At 40.0% G+C, this 20,151-nt stretch overlaps 1 protein-coding gene across 5 annotated transcripts in view; it reads left to right on the top strand.

Moving 5' to 3' along the window:
- Window positions 1-19,737, top strand: part of tmem132e (transmembrane protein 132E) — a 483,984-nt gene extending 464,247 nt beyond the window's left edge. For all 5 annotated transcript variants that reach the window (XM_085173740.1, XM_085173742.1, XM_085173741.1 and 2 more), the window contains 2 exons: window positions 6,934-7,128; window positions 14,669-19,737. In XM_085173740.1, the coding sequence (XP_085029866.1) occupies window positions 6,934-7,128; window positions 14,669-15,739 (1,266 nt within the window). In that variant the 3' untranslated portion in view covers window positions 15,740-19,737. The remainder of the gene's footprint in view (window positions 1-6,933; window positions 7,129-14,668) is intronic.
- Window positions 19,738-20,151: the final 414 nt, after the last annotated feature.

Raw genomic sequence — 20,151 nt, 5'->3', positions numbered from 1 at the left:
GCTGTTACTGCTGTGCCTTTTAGGCTGCAATTTTTTGGCTTTTATTATTTTTTTAGTTTAAGTTGCATTGTGCAGTGTTCCCACACCTGGTTCCTGTCTTCAAAGCAACCATTTCAAAGACTGGCTCACAAGTTCGCTGCACACCCTCGCAGTCATTTTATAGGCGGTCGGTCTGAAACTGTGTTCTATACTCTCACTGTAGTGTTAATGAATGGCAAAAATGAACATTTATTTCAATGGTCACCAAGAACAACATGTACAGGGTCATGAAAAAGCATTTCCTCCCTTCCTGATTTCTTAGTTTCTTACATGTTTTAAACTGTGAAACAAATGTTAATATTAGTCAAAGATAATCCAAGGAAAGAAAAACCACAGTTTGGAGTGATGAGTTCCTCATATAAGGTAAAAAAAAAAAAAAAGGGGGGGGGGGGGGGGGGGGGGGGGGGGGGGGACAAAGAGGGAAGAAAGCTATCCAAACCTCCTGGCAGGTTAAATTAATTAATTCGAGATAGGATGTTTCCAAAAAATTTGGTCAACCACAATTAATTCATAATTAATTGTTATAATTATGATTATATATTATAATATAATATTATAATATTATATATAATATTATATTATAATAATATAATATTATAATATAATATTATATTATAATAATTATATAATTATATTATAATTATAATTCATAATTAATGTTTCCAAAAAATTTGGTCAACCACACTTAATTCATAATTAATTGTGGTTGACCAAATTTTTTGGAAACATCCTATCTTTCCTCGATCAAGGTTTTGGCATCCATGGAAGAGTTCCCAGGTGAACAAATAGAAAGGCTTGACGGACATTTGTCCAAGACAAAAGCTGAACTTTTTGGAAGAATAAACACTGATTCTGATTTTTGGCTTAATTACCATGAATTCTGCTTTTTATCAAAAGATCCTGAATGAGAATTTCCAGCCATCAGTTCGTATCCTGAAGCTCAAGCTTACTTGAATTATGGAGCAGGACAATGATCCGAAACACACAAACAAAATGAAGGTTTTAGAGTAGCGTAGTCAAAGTCTGGACTTAAATCAGATTGAAAAGCGTCGGCGCGACCTCAAACAGGCTGTTCATTCTTCAAAACCCTCCAATGTGGCTGAATTAAAGACATTCTGCAGAGACGAGTGATTGCAGTTTAAATGTTTCATTGCCGTTCTTGCTGCCAAGGTTGGCACAACCAGTTATTTGGTGTAGAGGGCAGTTACTTTTTTATATTAAATAGCTTATTTTCCTTGAGAAATGAAATTTTAAAAGCTGCATTTTCTATTAACTCTGGTTACATTTGTCTAATATTAAAATCTGATGATCTGAAACATGTAAATGTTACCAGTATAAGACTTTTTTGCTACTCTGTATAAAATTTTGACACATAAAAAATAAAATGTGTTACATGTTCCCTCGTTCAGCTGTTGATTGGTGGGGGATCATGATTTCTATTCATGCCTCCTCGATGTGCTTCTGGTGATAATTGGAAAAAGTTTATCACGACAACAAACCAAACTAGTGAACTTCATTACCAGTAAACAAGTTGAATTTGGTGTCGTGGTCTCCTGCTTTTTTCCCCTCCTTGTTTTCACAATCAACAGCGCTCGTTCTGTGTTTACACACACATCGAATGCAACACGTAGCAGAGCCTACTGTTGGGCTTTTCCACAGCCAGCGTTGGGAACATGGGAAATCAGTAACTGCGGAAAAGGAAAATGAGCCAATCTGAACGAGAACGAGAGACAGTTTGCTGCACTTGATAAGCAAATGCACTCAGGAATACATGGCAAACATCAGAAACGGCTAACAGCCAGGGAGAAATCTTTCTCCTGGGTTTTCATTTTTAATGTGTCAGAAGCTTCATTTTCCTCCAGAAGTACCAAAAGTTCTCAGCTGTTCTCACCCTCGTTATTTTGAAATCACCACATTGCATCATTGTCCCTGGAATAAATAATAAACCTGACTAGAGATGTCCTCAGTTTTCCTCATTTGACATTCTGGATAATTATTTTGAGACACATTACGAACATCTTTTTCCTGGGACACTTGGGATTCTGGTAATATGATTTTTTAAAAGACTAGACAGAAGAATCTGCTGCTCGTGTTTATGCCAATTATTTATAGATTTAAAGCTGACAGATTCAATTAACTTGAGTACCAAAAACCATCCTCGCCTGCAATTGATCTATTTTCAGCTTCAGACGATCAAAATTCATTCATAACTAAATACAAACACTTAGATGTTAATAAAGTTGATAATAAAGTTAAGAGCAGAATCCTCTCCGTGTGCCGTAACTGAACATAACAGACGTCAACCGAATACAAATCAGGGCGTATTTGATGCTGGAGAACTAAAACCTCTGGGTTTATGATATTTATGATCAGCGGTAAGACTGTAAACCTACTTAAACTTAAATATACTTTTATTTATTTTTTATATAGAAACACATACTGTGAGTAACGTGCGTCTGCCACCCACCACATCCTTTATAGCTTGAACTAATTTCCCTAGATGGGGAAAGTTTTTGACACACAAAAACAAAGAATATAAACACTTTAATGAAACGAGAAGAACGGCGTGTGTGTCGCTCGTTATGTAGTGACGAACACGCCTGGACGTTATTTGCAGGTGTTGCCGTCGTCTGGCTGTGGAAGCGCAGGCTTATTTGTGGCTCCTAGACTTTCTAAAAGTACAATAGAGGTTGAGCCTTCAATCCTCCAGCTACAAGGCTTCCTATACCCACTCTACTTTTAAAACTTTCCTTTTTGAAGTATAGTCAGGGCTGGATCAGGATGACCCATAAGCCTTTGCTATGCTGCTGTAGGCTCAGGTTGCTTGGGGACTTAAGATGATGCATTGAGCACTTCTTTACCCCACTCTTTCCACACCTGATGCTTTTTCTTTTATTTTCTTTTGTTCTTTCTGCATGTTATTAACTTCCCGAGATTAACGTTAACTCTCATGCAGCTTGTGTTTTGTCCTGTTTGTTGTTTTGTGGTCTCTGTGCTCTTCTTTTCCCTTCTCTTTCCCCTAAACCTTCAACCACCTGCACCCCAAAGTCAGCCTGTGTCTGATAGAGGTCTCTTCCTGTCAAAAGGGAGATCTTCCTTACAGCTATCACCAAGAGCTTCCTCATAGGATATCATTTAGCTGATCGTTTAGCTTTTCACTTACAAACTTATAAATAAGACTGAATTGAATACATCTGAGCCAATCAAAAATTCTCATTGTCTTGGTTCGGGGTAGAATGCCTGCTCTATAATAGAAGGTTAAAAAAATATCCTAATAAATGAGTTGCAATGGTACCAAGCCCCTGCAGTGCAGGAAAAGGAAAAGGGAATATTCTACCTCCCACAGCTACTAGAACTACGGAGAAGTTCCTGCAGTCCGAAGTTGACTATAAATGATATATATGGGATCCTCATTACCTTCGGAAAAACATCCATCCGCAAGTCCAAGTTTGGCTCAAGGGCTTCAGAATTCCCCGTCTTTCCCATCCACTCCAACATACTTATTTATTTTCCAAAAATCTGTGATCTGTACATTACCTGCTGGTGATTATGCACCTGTGTCATCATGCAATGATGGAGAATGGAGGATTCATGTACAGTAAAAATGAGTAATTGTGCCATAGACAGTGTCTTAGATATGCATCCTCGAGTAGATGACTGTTACTAACTATACCAATAAATCAGCTCTCACCAGTGCCTCTCTGGCCCCCAGTCAAAGAGCCTGCTCCATAAATCTCATTATCACATATGCAAGAATTCTCAGCGGGCACTGTGACAGTAATCATACATAAGAACAAGTGCTAGCACAGTCTAGTCATGAGCGGATGTCCACAGTTTAAACATGCACATAACAAAAAGGATGAATCAACTCTTTCTGTGCTCATATTTATTCTCTGGGGTTTTGTTTATTTTATTTTATCTTATTTCACTTTTTGTTTTGTTTATTGTGACTTATGTGCAAAATGATGACTGTTTGAGTGTGATTTGATAGCTCAATTAGATTGCTGGTAAAGAATCTGTAGGCAGTATAGAATGCAGAAAAAGGGGTTTGTGAGATTATTATCAGGGTGTGTGTGTGCCAGATAAAGCAACAAAAATAGCTGAAACCGTGGGAGGTTCAAGTCTTCATACCACACTTCAGCTTCAGCAGCTGATTTATAGCTCCAAGTGATTTATTTTTCTTAAGCTGAGTAAATGACAGCTGAGGAATAAATGGCTACATAATATACATTTCCAGCATGGATCATAACCGTGAACGAGATGACCTTTTTTGCCATTGCATTTCTTTATTTTAAACAATCAATGTACAGTGTGATCTATTTGAATTGTGGGGGATTTTGGGGGGCATAGTTGCCAATATTGATTTTAAGCAGTGTTAGCTTTTCTTTTTAGTCACTATAATTGGCAATTGAAAATATCAGCCACAGCTGACTGGAACGTGAAATAGCAGAAAATCAATTGTAAGTAAACAGATTTCCCCGGCAGAGTCGCACTCTGTCTGACCTCTGCAGGATTTATGATTAGACATGTTTTTACGCAGAAAGTGACTTCTTTTCGCTCAGGGGACATCCTTCAGCTCTGTCTGCATTCATCGAACAACTTCAGGCCTTCACCTGTATTTACTCTGCTCTTAAACCGAATGAAGAAGAAAGGAAAAGTGGAAAGGAAAAGTTTGACAAGTCGAGCTAAATGCAAATGTCTTTGTTGTTGTTCCCAAAAAGAGAGTGATCCATCATGCAACTGAGTTTTCCTCCTGAAAAAAAAGTTTTTTCTTCTTCTTTTCTTTTAATTCATCCATCTACTATCATGCCTTGGGGTTCTGCACATTGGTGTATTTGTGGCTGCATGTGTGCATGTTTCTGGGTGCCCAGCAAACCATAACTCTCTTTTCTGGCGCATTAATCCATCACAGGCGAACAATATGGATATGGATATGGAAGTGGAATTTGACTGCAGAATTTAATAGCTGCGTAGAAGATTTCCCCCCCCCCCCCCCCCCCCTCGTATTTTTAGCCCGTATGCATTTACCGGTATGAAAGATTACTTTCGTTTCTTTATAAAATATTCAACAGTACTTTAGTAACTTTATAATACTTTACTGTGATATGAATGCGCCATAGAGGGAAAACTGTGTGTATGGGAAGCACATTCAAACGCGGAGCAGCTCTCAGAGCAGCATGTAACTGATGCCAGCCATTAACCTCCGTAGGTTAAAAGGACATTAGCAAAGAACACTGTATCATTACTGTATTAAGGCGACGCAAAGTTTGACATCACATCGAATTAGCCCGGCCTGCTACGTTGTAACAGTGCCGTGACTAAGAAAATAAAAGTGAAGGTGTCATTGGAGGTGATGACATGAAGTTGGGGAATGTGAATAGTGTTTATTTAAGATAATAAATAGCATTAATAGTTTGGAACAGCTAATAAATACCTTTTTAATTTGCTTCTGTTATGGGAGTTTTCCTTTTAAGCTCAACAGAACTCATAAAGAATCGAACCCAAATTAATAAACCAGACACCTGCAGATGCATCTGCTTCCACTGATGACTTGGCTCAAGCCTTCATCTGACAAATTACATAACAAATTATTGCTCCAAATTATGCAGCACTTAGATGTGAGCCAAAGGCGACCAAACAGTGAAGAGCCATTTTATTTACCCCTTTAAAAAATATAATAATAATTTGATGCATTTATTTGAATCCAGATTAATGTCGAGCACTACAGGGCAACATTTTTAATTAAGCGCTATCACCCTGAAATATCTCCAGCTGATTACCTGTGATTACGAACAAGAGTGTCTTTCTATTAGAAGCTTTCTGGGATTGTATGTTTATATATATATAAAAAAAATAAAATAAAATAGGCATTTATCTAAATATGAAGTCTTAAAGTTATTGCTTTGCTCTGTTAGCAAATTACAGTCATTGTTCTTTTATCACCTAATAAATCAGTGAATTCTGTAAACACAGATTGTTGTTTTTGCATTTTATTTGGTGAATATGAAATAATCCTTTTATAAAAATGGAAAATAATGACAGGTTTTAGCAAGAAAAGTACAATTTTGCACATTAAAAAAGAACAACAACTAAAAAGTGTTGCGTGGTAGCACATTTTTTAATGTGCGTCTCACTTTAACCAACAAATGAGCCAAACTGTGAGCTTTGACTTTTGTTTTAACAGCATGACGTTTGTATCGATGGGCATAGCTGACTTGCTGTTTCAAGGTTGCACTTGATGGTGATTGGAAAAGCTCGTCGGAGCACCAAACTCATCTCAGGTCTAGCTTCACATGCCTTTTGACTCTGGCTGGAGTTCTAAAATGCTTGAGAGGAAAAGATTTCCCCGTCTGACTCTAAGGACAAGGCCGCTGCTTCACTGAATGGCTCTTTACTTTGTTCCCGTCCCTCGCGACCTCTGGTTGCAATTGCAAAGTGAAATGATGATATTTTAAAAGTGCTTAAACTACTGGGTGCAGCGGCACCGTCAAAAGCAGAGGATTACCCGCAGAGGCAGGACAGAATCTTTAAATGGTTTTGGCATTTCATTTGATGACACTTAGATGGGCAGAAGTGTTTTGTGCTAACAGTGACTTTGATAGCGTGCGGTTGCGTCTTCGAATTGTACCTTGTGTCTGGTTGATGATAGATTCTGTCTCGAGTGTGCCTTTTTTTTTCGGTTTGTTTTCTCACTGTGATAGACAGGGAGGCATTGACACAGAAGAAAGTAGATGCACTGGAACAAACAACAGCACAAAGCACTTTAATCCAAAAGTGGCTTGTCATGGGCTTTATGAGCTTCAGAGAGACAATAAAGCTGTTGTCTATTCTGGACTTAAACGATGTCCCTGTGTCATGTGGGGATGCAATAAAAGCACATCTTTTTCTCTGCAGGTGGAGTCTCCTCTGGCAGTGGATGCAGTATTAGGAGAGGCGGCATTCTCGGTCACAGATGACAAGGTTTCCATCACAGAGCTGCGTGTTCACGCCATTTCAGGCCTGACCCTGTCACTGCAGCCCAGCCCCGGCAACAGCCACACCATGGTGGCCAAGGCAACCGGAATCCAGACACTCGCTGCTCCCAAACAGGTACAGACACGAGTTATCACACAGTGCAGAGTCAGTGTGCATTTTTAAACTGCTTTACTGTTAGGTTTAAAATCAAGCTGCAACCTCAGATGAGCCAAAAACGGCAGATTCTCAAAGGGGAAGGAATTCCCAGAGTTCACAGTAAAATTCCCAACTTTACTTCAACTCATCATCTAGTTCTACAGCTTTACAGGGGTTTCACTAAATTGTATCAAGGTCTGCAGTTGTTACTGAGACTTACGCTGCTTTGAGAGAAAGGTGTGCTCGGTGTCACCTCTACTAATTTGAGTCACTGAACTCGACTTCTCAAGTGCATTTCTAGTGTTGTTAGAGTTTTGCTTTACTGCTGGTTTACTGTGGTCAATTTATTAGAAGCTAATCTTGTGGCAGGGATAGCTCAGTAGGTAGAGTGGTGGCCCCACGATCGGAAGGTCGGGGGTCCTGAACAGCTACCCTGAGGTATCCCTGAGCAAGGTACTGTCCCTACACACTGCTCCCCGGGCGCCCAATGGCTGCCCACTGCTTCACTGAGTGATTGGGTTAAATGCAGAGAGGAATTTCCCCACGGGGATCAATAAAGTACACTTTCTTTCTTTCTTTCTTAAAAAGGCGTTTCACTCCTGTCGAGTGAAATTCTTCTACCTTCTTTTGTATGTTATGTAACACTAATTAACAGTTATCTACAAATCCCCAAATCCTATAACAACTTTAAGCTGTGATTTAAAAAAAAAAGAAAAATCCCCCACAAAAAAAAAGAAGAAATGCCACAATGATGCTGAAGTAAACAATGCCAAGTCTTTTCCATTTCACTGAAAAATTCATCCTAATTGGAGGCTGGCTGAAAAATGACCCTCGCTGCAGATGTTTGGTGTTGTTGGTCTTGTGGTATACGCAATTTCCTGGATCATTTCTAATTCAGAGCTTACAAAAACAGACAAAATACCAACACACTTGTACAAGTCAGCATGTCCACATGCAGTCCAATTAAACTGGCACGGCAACAGAACTGTGCTCAATTTTAAAACCTGTATTTTAGGTACATATTAACTCATCGGAAAAAACAAGATAGTACACACTCTTATTTAAGGTCTGAATATAATACCAAAACCATTTGAGTATTCCCATTACCAACAGCTTAATTCAGTAGCTCAGTAGGAGCCTGGAGTATGTGCTACTGACTAACACCTAGCTCTTACCATTTTTCTTATTTCTGTATCCAGTCTGGTGATATTAAGTTTACTTGTAAATATCATCAACTTACTGCATTTAGACATGAAGAAATGCACAACCTAACCTGCTGAAGTTCAAACCGAGCATCAGAAAAGGGAAGAAAGGTGATTTAAGGGTTCAGCTGTTTATCTGTTGGGATTTTCCACCCAACCATCTCTGGTGTTTGCAGAGAATGGTCTAAAAAAGAGAAAATATTCAGTGAACAGCAGTTCTCTGGGTGACAATGCTTTCATTTTCACCAAAGCTCAGAGGAGAATAGCGAGACTGCTTCAAGCTGATAGGAATGCAACAGTAATTTAAATAGCTAGTAGTTACAACCGAGGTATTCTAAAGAGCATCTCTGAATGCACAACGCTTTGAACCTTGAAGCTGGGGTACAGCAGCAGAAAACTACACCAGGTGCCACTCCTGTCAGCTAAGAGCAGGAAACTGAGGCTACGATTCACAAGACTCAACAAAATTGGACAACAGATGATTAGAAAAGCATTTCCTGGTCTGATAAAGCTCAACTTTCAGACCCTGCCATCTGCGACTTTCAGATGGCAGGGTCAGAATTTGGCATAGACAACACGAAACCATGGATCTGTTCTGCCTTGTATCAACAGTTCAGGCTGGTGGTGTTGGCATAATGCTCTCAGGCATATTTTCTTGCCACACTTTGGACCCTTTACTGCCAATCTAGCATCTTTTAAACAGCACAGCCTTTCTAAATATTGTTGCCGACCATGTTCATGTCTTTATGACCACAATCTGTCCATCTTCTGATGGCTGTCACCAGCCATGTCACAAAGTTTACATCATCTCAAACTAGTTTCTTGGACATTTTAGTGAATTCACTGTATTCAGATATATGGAAGCCTGCTTCCGCCAAAAATAACTTGAACTTTCAAGTTATTTTCTCGAAATCTCGACCTAATAACTCAAAATTTTGAGTTAGCTCTACCAATTAGTAATCTACGTGAATGATGATGATGATGATGTGAATGCACACTCAAAACTGGATCGCAACAAATTGGCGCTTTCGAGAGTACGTTTGCTGATAGTAACGCCATGTGATTCAGCTAATAACAAAAGGATTTCATCATTTTTGAAGCCACGTTGAAAATACTCAGCAATTTGTGCATTCATGACTGGATGTAATACTGGTAGCTTAGCTGTAGCATTTGTAGCTGAGGGCTTCAGCTTCCGGGTAACAAGGAAATGACGTAATTCACATAGATTACTGATTGGCAGTGCTAACTCAAAATTTCTAGTTACTTTTCTCAAGATTTTGAGTTAATAAGTCGAAATTTTGAGAAAATAACTCGAAATATTGAGTTATGGATAATTTTGTTTTGTTTTGGGGGTTTTTATGGCGAAAACGAGCTTCCATACAAATAGCCTCCACAGTCACCAGATCTCAATCAAACGCTGTCAGTCCAGCATCTTCGGGATATGGTGGAATAGGAGAATCACATCATGGATGTGCAGCAAACAACTACAGCAACTGTGTGGCGCTATCATGTCAATGTGGATCATCTACACCATGAAGAATTTAAAAAACAGGAGTCTAATCCAGTACAACTGAGGTGCACTTTATAAAATGTCCAATGAGTGGACATCAGTCAGGAGGTACAAGTTCGATTTCTGAACAAAAAAGGAGCAAGGTGCATCCTGTTCATGTCGCCAGTTTGATGCAGGTTTAACACGCAACATAGACAACAAAACCATTTCTATGCTAAATTTTTTAAACTGAACCCAGCATTGTTAGCAAGGGCACCATGTGAGGGCAGCTGCAGAGAACTAATAAGTATCTTTGGTCCCATTATATATTACAAAACTGCATATTAGCCAAGCCTGGCAAAACACTTCTGATACGTCCAAATACATTTCCCAAAATGGGTTTTATTGCTCAAGTGAAAAGCACGAAGATGTCTGTGTAAGAGAGGGAAAGTCTTTGCCACTGTTTCTTCACACGGGAGCAAGAGTCTCTGCAATTCTCAGCTAAGAATTAATTGGCAGCCCTGCTTCACCTCGGGAGAAATGTGTGTATGTGTGCGTCTGACTCGTTTTCCCGCTTTGCCCTTTCTCTGGCCTGCAAGTTGCTAAAAACGCAACGACAACCACATCAGGCATCAGTGAGAGAGAAGCGAGCATTAAATTCCAATTTTTCTTGCTTTCCGCTTCTTGGCCACCTTGAAATTTAATTATTGTAATGTATTGTCCTAAGTGCTCTCCAAGGCCGGGCCATAAAAGGCAGCCAATTCCTCTGCCGGCAAACCTCTCAGAGGACTGCTGGAGCTATTTCAAGCCATTTGATTCCGTTTCACAGGAAAACTTTCTAAATGTCCTCTATTACTCCAGAAATGAATGAAACACATAAACTATGTATGGAGCGAGTTGGACAATCAAGGTCTCTTTGCATTATTCTGTTCCACATGACAAAGTTCAATCCTCTTTGAACTGAAAGACTTCAGTGTTTAAGGGATCTTTGTAAACCACTCCTGTTGCTATGATCTGCTCATTGTTGCTGCGTAGCAAAAAAGTACACATCGCACTTCTACAACCTTAAATTGATGCAAATATCACAGAATAATATTTGCACTGCTTATGCATGTTTTATAATCCAAGCTGTTCATGTTGCGTTTACATCCATATATATATTTCTAGATGCCACAAAATAAAAGCTTGAGAAAGTTACTTTACTATCATCCATATTGGTAGCTTTATTCATACAGTGTTGTTCAGATTAAAGAGTTTTGCTTACTATTGCTATATCCACATGTCAGTTCTGAGAAAACACAGAAACACCGTTAAAATTCTTTCTCCACTAAAGTGATGAGTGTAGTTATTCTCCTAGCTGTTACAATCAAGGGCAAAGGCATCCATGAAAAGGAGAACTGAGGTTGAACAGAGGACATGAATTTTTGACAGTGGGGTGTTTTTTCAAATTAAACATGGCAAGCTGCTCACTTACTTTCATCTCAGAAATTCGTGAAAAAAGTAATTCTAAAACAGCTGGGTGATCATCTATTTGAGGAGTTTCAGTCAGGGGTTAGAGTGCAGCACAGCACAGAAACAGCACCAGTGAAAGTTATGAATGATCTTCTTATGACCTCTGACTGTGGACTCATCTCTATGATTGTTTTGCTAGATCTCAGTGCAGCGTTCACCACAATATTTTACTACAGAGATTAGAACTTAACTTTGGTTTTAAAGGAATTGCACTGCACTGGTTTGAATTGTTTGTATCTAATAGACTTCAGTTTGTTCATGTAAATGGGGAATCTCCATGACTAATATCAAAGTTAGTCATGGAGTTCCACAGGGTTCTGTGCTGAGACCAATACTTTTTACATTATAATTGCATCGCTTAGGCAATACTATTAGAAAACGCTAATAGTATTGCATTGCATATTGCAGATGATATGCTATGCAGATGATACCCAGCTTTATTTATTCATGAAACCAGATGATACAAATAAGCTAGTTAAACTACAGGCATGTCTTAAAGACATAAAGACTTGGATGACCTCTAATTTCCTGCTTCTAAATTCAGACAAAACTGAGGTTATCGCAGCGGTCCCCAACCTTTTTTTGCGCCACGGACCGGTTTAATATCAGACAATATTTTCACGGACCGGCCTTTAAAGTGTCGCGGATAAATACAACAAAATAAAATGATACGACCAAGACAAAACCTGTGGTATTTTGTAAATATAATAATAAACACGAATTCACTGTGTAATTGTGTAATTTTATTAGCAGCGTCGTCAGCGAGTAACATCCTCCCCTCTGCCCCTTAATGCTCTCTGGTCACTATGGTAACGTGTAAATATCTCTTTCAAAATAAGACGCACAACCCAGGAAGAGACCCAGGGAAACAGTGTTAACCCTGAAAACCACAAATTTCACACTGGAGCTTTAACTCTAGTGGTCCCCAACCCCCAGGCCACAGACTGGGGGTTGGGGGCCGCTAGATTATTGTACTTGACCATCTTATAAAGATGGTGTCTATCCCAATACTTTGTCTTGATAGCATTATTGTGTCGTCCAGTAGCTATGTGAAGAGTCATTTTTGACCATAATATGTCCTTCAGAAAGCAAATGATACAAATATGTAGGACTTTCATTTACACAATATCTCTTTGGATTAGCAACATCCTGTCTCAAATTTTGTCTCAAAATCCTGTCTTGAATAATCAGGCCCCATCTTACCTTAAAGACTCCATAGTATCATCCCAATAGTGTACTTTGCTGTCTTAGAGTTTCCTAAAGTAGAATAGGAGGCATATATTACACAAATATTAGTTTACACAGTTTATGTTTATGTCTGAGCCACTAAGGACTGCATGATGAATTTTTAAAGGTGAATAATGTTAATGAAATTGTAGACAGGTAGAATGACACCCGAATAGCACATTAAAGGATCCTAAACCAACCTGTTAGAGGCTTGGACCAAACATAGGGTTGATATTTCCCTACTTGATTCCCTCCATTCTTTCAAACCAAAAACATCTTTTTTCCTTCTGTGCATTTGTTCTGCACCTACAAACAAAATCTTCCCTCTCTGTCAGTTTTTCCTAATGGTCGGTTCCTGATGTTTAGGCAAGCTGTGAACAAAAGGGACTGTCAAATGCATCCCTGATTACATGGACACCAATGTTGTGGTTTATTCTGCAGCAGATGAATGTTGTCAGGTAACTGCCGTGTTGGCAGTGGCACCCAGGCTTTTTATCCAATTTCTCTATAGGGGAGAGCAGACAGTGAAGAGTGATAGAAAATACAAAAATAAAACCAACACAAGAAGCAAACACAAAGAGACGGACTCATCATTTGGAGCGCACACCACTGCTGTTTGCGCCTCATCTGTCTGTGCTGCCGAACGAACCTGCATTGTAGCCTTCAGGACAACACAGTCATTCCTCTGCCACCCCTTCCTCCTCTGTGCTCAAGTGATTCGCTTGTGTGCACATCAGAGGCAGGCCGTTTTGTGTGCATGTCGAGGCTTGTACTGAGCAAGGGGCACTGCGGATGCTCACAAATGCTCTGGAGATTTAGGAATTAGAGCAAGTCCAGGACTTCAAAGGCTCAGTTGGGAACAGGCATTCAAATCACGATCAATGCCGTGAAATAACAGGAACCGAACTGTTTAAATATTCTTTGGTGAGGAATAAACATCTACAGAATGGGTAATTGTTTTATCAAAATTATACCTTTGCTTCACCTTGCCCATCAGTCGTCTCTCATCTTGATAAGCGTTGTTATTAACCCATAAATAAAGGCTCATCCTGCTATTACTCATAATAGTATTTAACAAAAGCAAGCTTTCGAGCACACACTGTACTTCACACAAAATAAATGGATTTTCTGTATTTGGTAAAACTAACACATGGCATCATTATCTTACATTTATTTCTGCTTGAGATGGACAAAAATCTATAGTTTAGTTTTTTAAGTGGATCTATTACGTCCATTCCCAACATTTTGTTTACGTGTCGGACTTAAATGTTCAAAATAAACCTTGTTTGTTTCACACTGGGTGTTGGTGCAGCTCCTCAATCCATCCACTGCCTGTAACAAGCTGTTATATATAGAGGCTTGTTTCCACTGCTAAATATATAAATAAGTATCTTTATATTTTGAGGGACATTTTGAGATAAAGTTTTGACTTTGCTCTGCTGGGCAGAAATGTGCTTCCACAGTTTTAGCTCGTCTCCCATTAAGGATGCTGTCTTCTGATTGGCTGAGTGGGGTACTGTGCTGACAGTTGATGACTAATATGACCATATTAGGGATAACTGTTCTTTACTGCATCGTACAGATGCAGGAGCTGAAAATTTGTGTTTAGAGCAGTCTGAAATCTGTTTATGTCCCCTACAAGTGGGGACATAAACTGACCTCAACATTTGAACTTGGGGTGTATTTAATATAAGCCTCCATCATTGCTTAGTGTGTATAGATATTACCCAAAAGAAGGAAAAACACAATACGTGTAAGAATAACCATAGCTGTTTCTTAATATGTAAAGTAAGTGCAGCTTGTTTATTGATTTTGGTGCAGTTTTTTATGTTCTTGACTTACTTTCTCCTGTTATATATATATTTATATATATATTCATCGCATTGAAATAATTAGAATAAATTTTCTTTGTTTTTCTCATGAACCACAAGTCAAATTACATTCTCAATGGAAAAAAAAATCTTGATTTCAGATCTTTTTTTGTGATCAGGGCAGTTGATGCATTTTCACAAGTGACATTTTGATACTGAAACAAGGAAAAGTTCATTTCTAGAAATTGAAAATGCATTTCTCTGTTTTTCTCTGACAGGAGGCCAGCTTGTCTGTCTGGATGCTTTTTAGTGACAACACAGCCGCCACTCTGACTTACTTTGATCCCAAAGACTACAACCTCAATGCCTCCACATTGGATGACAAAGTTGTGTCAGTATCCCAGGAGCCTCAGCAACGCTGGCCTGTGGTGGTGGCAGAAGGAGAAGGATCTGGCGAGATGGTGCGTGTGGAGATGACCATCTGTGAGGCCTGCCAGAAGACCAAACGCAAAAGCGTCATCGCATCTGCTGCGGTTTATGTCAAGGTCCGCTTTGGCCCCGAGGAGGACTCTGAGGAAGAGGCGACCACGGAGGGGGAGATTGAGCTTGCACCCGTCACCAGGCGTCCAATCGTCGATCCGAACATTAGTGGACGAATTTATGAGACATCTAACGAGCAGCCTGCCAGTGTTCCTATTGATTACACCAATTTACCTACTATGAGTATCCAAGAGGAACCAACTGAGGGTGAAGAAGAGGAGGAGGAAGACTTTGTGCATTCGCCTCGCAACATGACTGACCTTGAGATTGGCATGTACGCTTTACTGGGAGTCTTCTGCCTGGCCATTTTAGTCTTTCTCATCAACTGCATTGTCTTTGTGCTTAAATACCGCCATAAGCGGATCCCACCTGAGGGTCAGGCCAACATGGATCACTCCCACCACTGGGTGTTCCTGGGAAACGGCCAGCCGCTGAGGGCCCAGTGTGATCTGTCACCACAGCAAGTGGAAAGTCCCACTAACCCTCTGGAGGGCGTACAGACTTGTTGCCACGGGGACCACCACAGCAGTGGCAGTTCCCAGACTAGCGTTCAAAGCCAGGTACATGGAAGGGGCGACGGCAGCTCTGGGGGCTCTACAAAGGAGAACGGCGAGGATGCCAGTTCACCCACCTCTAAGCGCAAGCGAGTCAAGTTCACCACTTTTACCACCCTTCCCACAGAGGAGCTGCCCTATAACTCCATCCCGATAGCAGATGAAGAGGACATTCAGTGGGTTTGCCAGGATATGGGCTTTCAAGACCCAGAGGAACTGCACGATTACATGCGCAGAATAAAAGAAATAGCCTGAGATACGAGGTGCAGCGCCGAGCCCCGCTCTCGGCTTTCTAAGAAGAACGTTCCTTTCTATTTTTCTCTTTTACACCTAAGTGAAAGATAATTTTTTCACAGACTGAAAGGTCAACTGTTGTTTTGGTTAGTTTCTTTTAGTTTGCACAGTGCTGTAATCTCATACACGCTCACACAGAGGAGGACGCGAGGAAGCCAAAGACCTGACCAGAGGATCTCGATTGCTAGAGAAATCTGTAAATCTTGGCTATTGCAAACCTGTTTCACTGGGAAGCCGAGCCATGGGCGGACGGGAGAGCTGCTGCGGCTCTCTTATTTTCAGGATCTGATTTCAATGAAAGCCTGATACGGACAGGTGTATGGTCGCGGTACGGTACCGGTCGTGCTTCGGTGGGACTCTGCAGTACTGTACCTATTCCAAACAAAGAGGCCTTTGATGAGCAAATAACTGTCAAAGACTCTCATGAAAGCTATGTTTTAAAAAAAAATCATATTTTTTCTTTCGTTTCTTTGTTTTTCGCCAAAGTAGGAAAAGCGTTCTTTTAACGGCAAAACGTTCTTCATAGTTGTTGTTGGTGCGGCACACTCATGATTTGTACTCATGTTCATTCCTTACATTTTTCTACATTTCATAGGTAGTCAAAAGCAGTGCCCTACTACTACTAGTCCTCATGGTCCTGAACAAATCTTAATGCCTTATAATAAAAAAAAAAAAATGGTCACAGTTCACTCGTATATCAGCGCGGACACCCTGTTTTCTCACGACGGCTAGAGACAGTGTAGTAAGAGCTACTATGTAAAATACTACGACTGCTCTCCAGCATGAGGAATAAATACAAAGAGCTTGTGCATTGCGAGGATCTCAACAGTCTTTGCATGGAAGGGGATCTTGAGGCACAATCAGCAACTTTTTTTCCAAATTTGTAAATGTTTATATTGTAATTATATAATCATTCATACACATAACTAAACTGAATATGTTATCATGCATTACACGCATGCCATGCCAGGCCAGGCCAGGCCAGGCTTACATACATGCAGACATTCCTCTCTAGTATATGTATATATTGCATCGAGCTGGAGCCAGTTCCAGCTCGAACATTCGACAAGCTGCTTACTCCAAGGTATACGAGTGGAAGCTGGTTGAAGTCTTGAATATTTTATAGTCTTGTGGTGGGCTGAAGGTTCCCCTCGGTAATGTCACAACAGAACTGTAGATTTTTAATAAATGGTATCACATCTGACTGTCGAACGAGGGGATTTGCTATGCATCAGACTTGTAATAGATTCTAATCTTTTGATGATTTACTTCCCTTCCCCAAGTTTGGCTGGCCCTCCAGCCTTTTGGAAAAATAATAAAAAGACGAACTTCTAATGGAAACATTCTCACTGAGCACAAGATCCTCTAAACTCTGCAGGAAACGCCATCCATCCTTAAAGAAGGTTACGGAATAAATCATTGATTCCCTTCCATCATTTAAGTCATGACCATCCCATGCTGTCACACTGTTTTCAAACACACCTTTATGCGGGCCCCGTTTCGATTCTCTATTCCGGTGAACTTGTGCGTAGAGGTCACAAATTTACTTCAAATATGAACGGTGCCGGAGGGTAGTAGCTTTTGCGGGGGGAAATGCTAAATGTGCTTCTGTTACTCCAGCTGTGAGGATGATATGGATGCGGGTGTGAGATCATGTAAATGTACCTCAGGCTTTACTGACAAATCAAAGCGGTTGAAATCAACACAGCCTAAGCGTTGTTGTGCAGAAGTGTTAATTGCTGTCTTTTAAATGTTTACTGACGTGGCTTTCAGGTAAGCTCAAGCAGAAAAAATGAAAGCTCTGGAGGGTTAAGCGTAAAATATCTGAAGACTGAAAACGTCGCCAGGCAGACAGATACATAGTAACCGGGAGCAGGGCTGTATTTTTAATTACACTTGCCCTGTTGGCTTGTCTGCTTTATAGTACTTAGAGAGAATAACTAGAGACGACTTTAAAGGTTGATGTTATTCCAGCTCTGATCTCACATAAAATAAGTTCTTTTCAGGACTAATGAGACAAGCACGAGATTTTAAAAATGGCTTTCCATGTAACTTTGCTTAACTTCTGTAGTGTGCATCTAAGGGCTTGGAGTTTTCTTTTGTGTTAACTGTCTAATTTGGATCCTGCAAATAAGCAAACAAATGGGACATGCTTCTTTTTGTGGCTCTATTTGTCACTCAAAATGTATTTTGTTGCCATTTTACCTGCCTTTAAGACCCTGGAAAGGGTCTGGGTAAAGACCCAATCCAGAATTCCTCTCACTGTGGCAGCTGTTATTTAAATACCAGCTTCTTCAGATGAAAATATAGAATTAAAGACATACTTTAACTGTTTATTTTCTTTTTCACTGATTGACAATCTGTAGACACGGTCACTCGTAGCAAATACAAAAGCTGGCTTCTATTCTTTGCTCTATTTCCCATTGGAAAACCACATGTTTCAACACTCAATGTGACTACCTACCAGCAGCTGGATTAATCCTTTCAAGGGGCCAGTTCACCGCAAAATAAATACAAAAACATATTTTAAAATATACGATATGTGGTATTTCCAGTTATAGAGATATAAGCAGGAGTATTGTTCTCCTTCTCTTGAATATAATGAAACCAGATGGCTCTTGTCTTGAGGCGCTCAAGGTTGTTAAAACCTCAACAGCAACGTCTGTTTCAGAAATCATGAACCAGTTCTTCGAAAAAAACCTCTACAAACCTCGCTTGGAGCGATTTCTTCTTTAAACTATTTTCTTTCTAGTGTCTGCAAACACTGAAAAACGAAGCGTGCAGCTTGTTAACATTGCAGCTCAGCTGTAAATGAAGGCTTGACGCTATTTATGTTGTTTACATCATGTCACTGTCACTAGGGTGTGCATTGTGTCATGAGTAGATTGATGCTTTCTTCTGCACAGTGTTATGGTTGGTGGGTGTAGTTGGGTGGAGAGAAGATAGTTCCTGCTGAACATGAAAGTGCGCACCACAAGGTTTGTGGATCACTTTGTGTAATCAGGTCATGATCTATGTGATGAGAGCTTTTTTTTTTTCTATAAAACTGGGAAAATCCCCCAAAAACAACATGATTAAATATCACTACAACCCAGAGGTTTCGTTTAGGGTGAACTGTCCCTTTAATTCTTGTCTGAAAGTGGGCGTGAGATAATTTCTCATCACTAAACTGTACTTTTCCGTATATTACTTGTATATAGACCCACAGCTGATCTACATAAATCCTGGATTGGGACTTTAAGGGTTTGATTTGCTGCATGCCCTCTCTGTGTTCCATGTGGTTGAAAAGAATAATGACCAATTCTGGTTTTAATAATTTTTAAATCGGTGTTATCGGCTACAAACGAGACGACGTTCGCGACGGTCCAAGCCCGACCTCCTTCAGCTACGACATCGACATGTTTTCCTGTGAACTAGAGAGAAAAATCAGTGTGTTTGAGTTTTGACTTCAAATGACAGTCTCTCAGGATGAATGTAGAATTCCTAACTAAGCCTGGTTCTTTTGTGATTAGTGTTAACCTGGTTAGTCTGATCTGGTGACTTTACAGATTAAGTGTCTAATAGCAGCTTCAGTTTTCACGTTTCTTCCCCTCCTCGCTGACGTACTCACACAGTATTTAATATGTTATTTTTATTATGATTTTTACATCCTCCAGTCCCTTCCTGCTTTGGCAAAATGTAGATATTGCTCATTTTGTATCTTCTTCAAGCTGCTAATAGAAACTTAGACTGCTTATAACATGTAAATGAAGATTTTGAATTGTATCCCCACCCTCACCCCCCGCCCATGGTGAAATGTGCACAACGTGCACGGCTCGATTGGCTGTGCCAAGTAACCACCACACTGACTATAATATTGTAATGTACAGAGCACTGTTAAATTTCCTGTATTCTCTTGAAAGCAAACCCTTGTATTTTCCCGTTATATGTAAAGTACTAAAGAAAATGCAATACACAAATGGCGGTGTCGTCTTTACTTTGCTTTCCATTGTTAACACGAGTGGGAATTTTTTCATCATCTCACATGTTTTTGGCACGATGTGTGCCTGTGTCAGCGTGAGTTATGTCAAGAATTCAGCCTCAGTAGCTTCATATATGAAGGGACGCGCTGACCTTGAAGGATTTTGGCTCATTGGGTGCCTAATATCTCACAAGGGGACCTGATTTATACAGCATGTGAAAGTAATGGCGTTACGCACTTTTTGGAAGTTATTATTTGTTTATGCCGATTTAAAATTCAAACCTCTTTTTATCTCACGGGTAACAGATCCATTCAAGGGCAAAGGATGTGGAGACAAAAGACGAGGTTAATTTAAAGCGACTGCTCTTTTTTTTTTGCGGTTTTTGTATTTTAATGATGCATCGTCTCCTAG

This window comes from Neolamprologus multifasciatus, chromosome 10, assembly GCF_963576455.1.
Source record: "Neolamprologus multifasciatus chromosome 10, fNeoMul1.2, whole genome shotgun sequence".
Taxonomy (NCBI): Eukaryota; Metazoa; Chordata; class Actinopteri; order Cichliformes; family Cichlidae; genus Neolamprologus; species Neolamprologus multifasciatus.
This window is presented reverse-complemented; position numbering and strand designations above follow the sequence as displayed.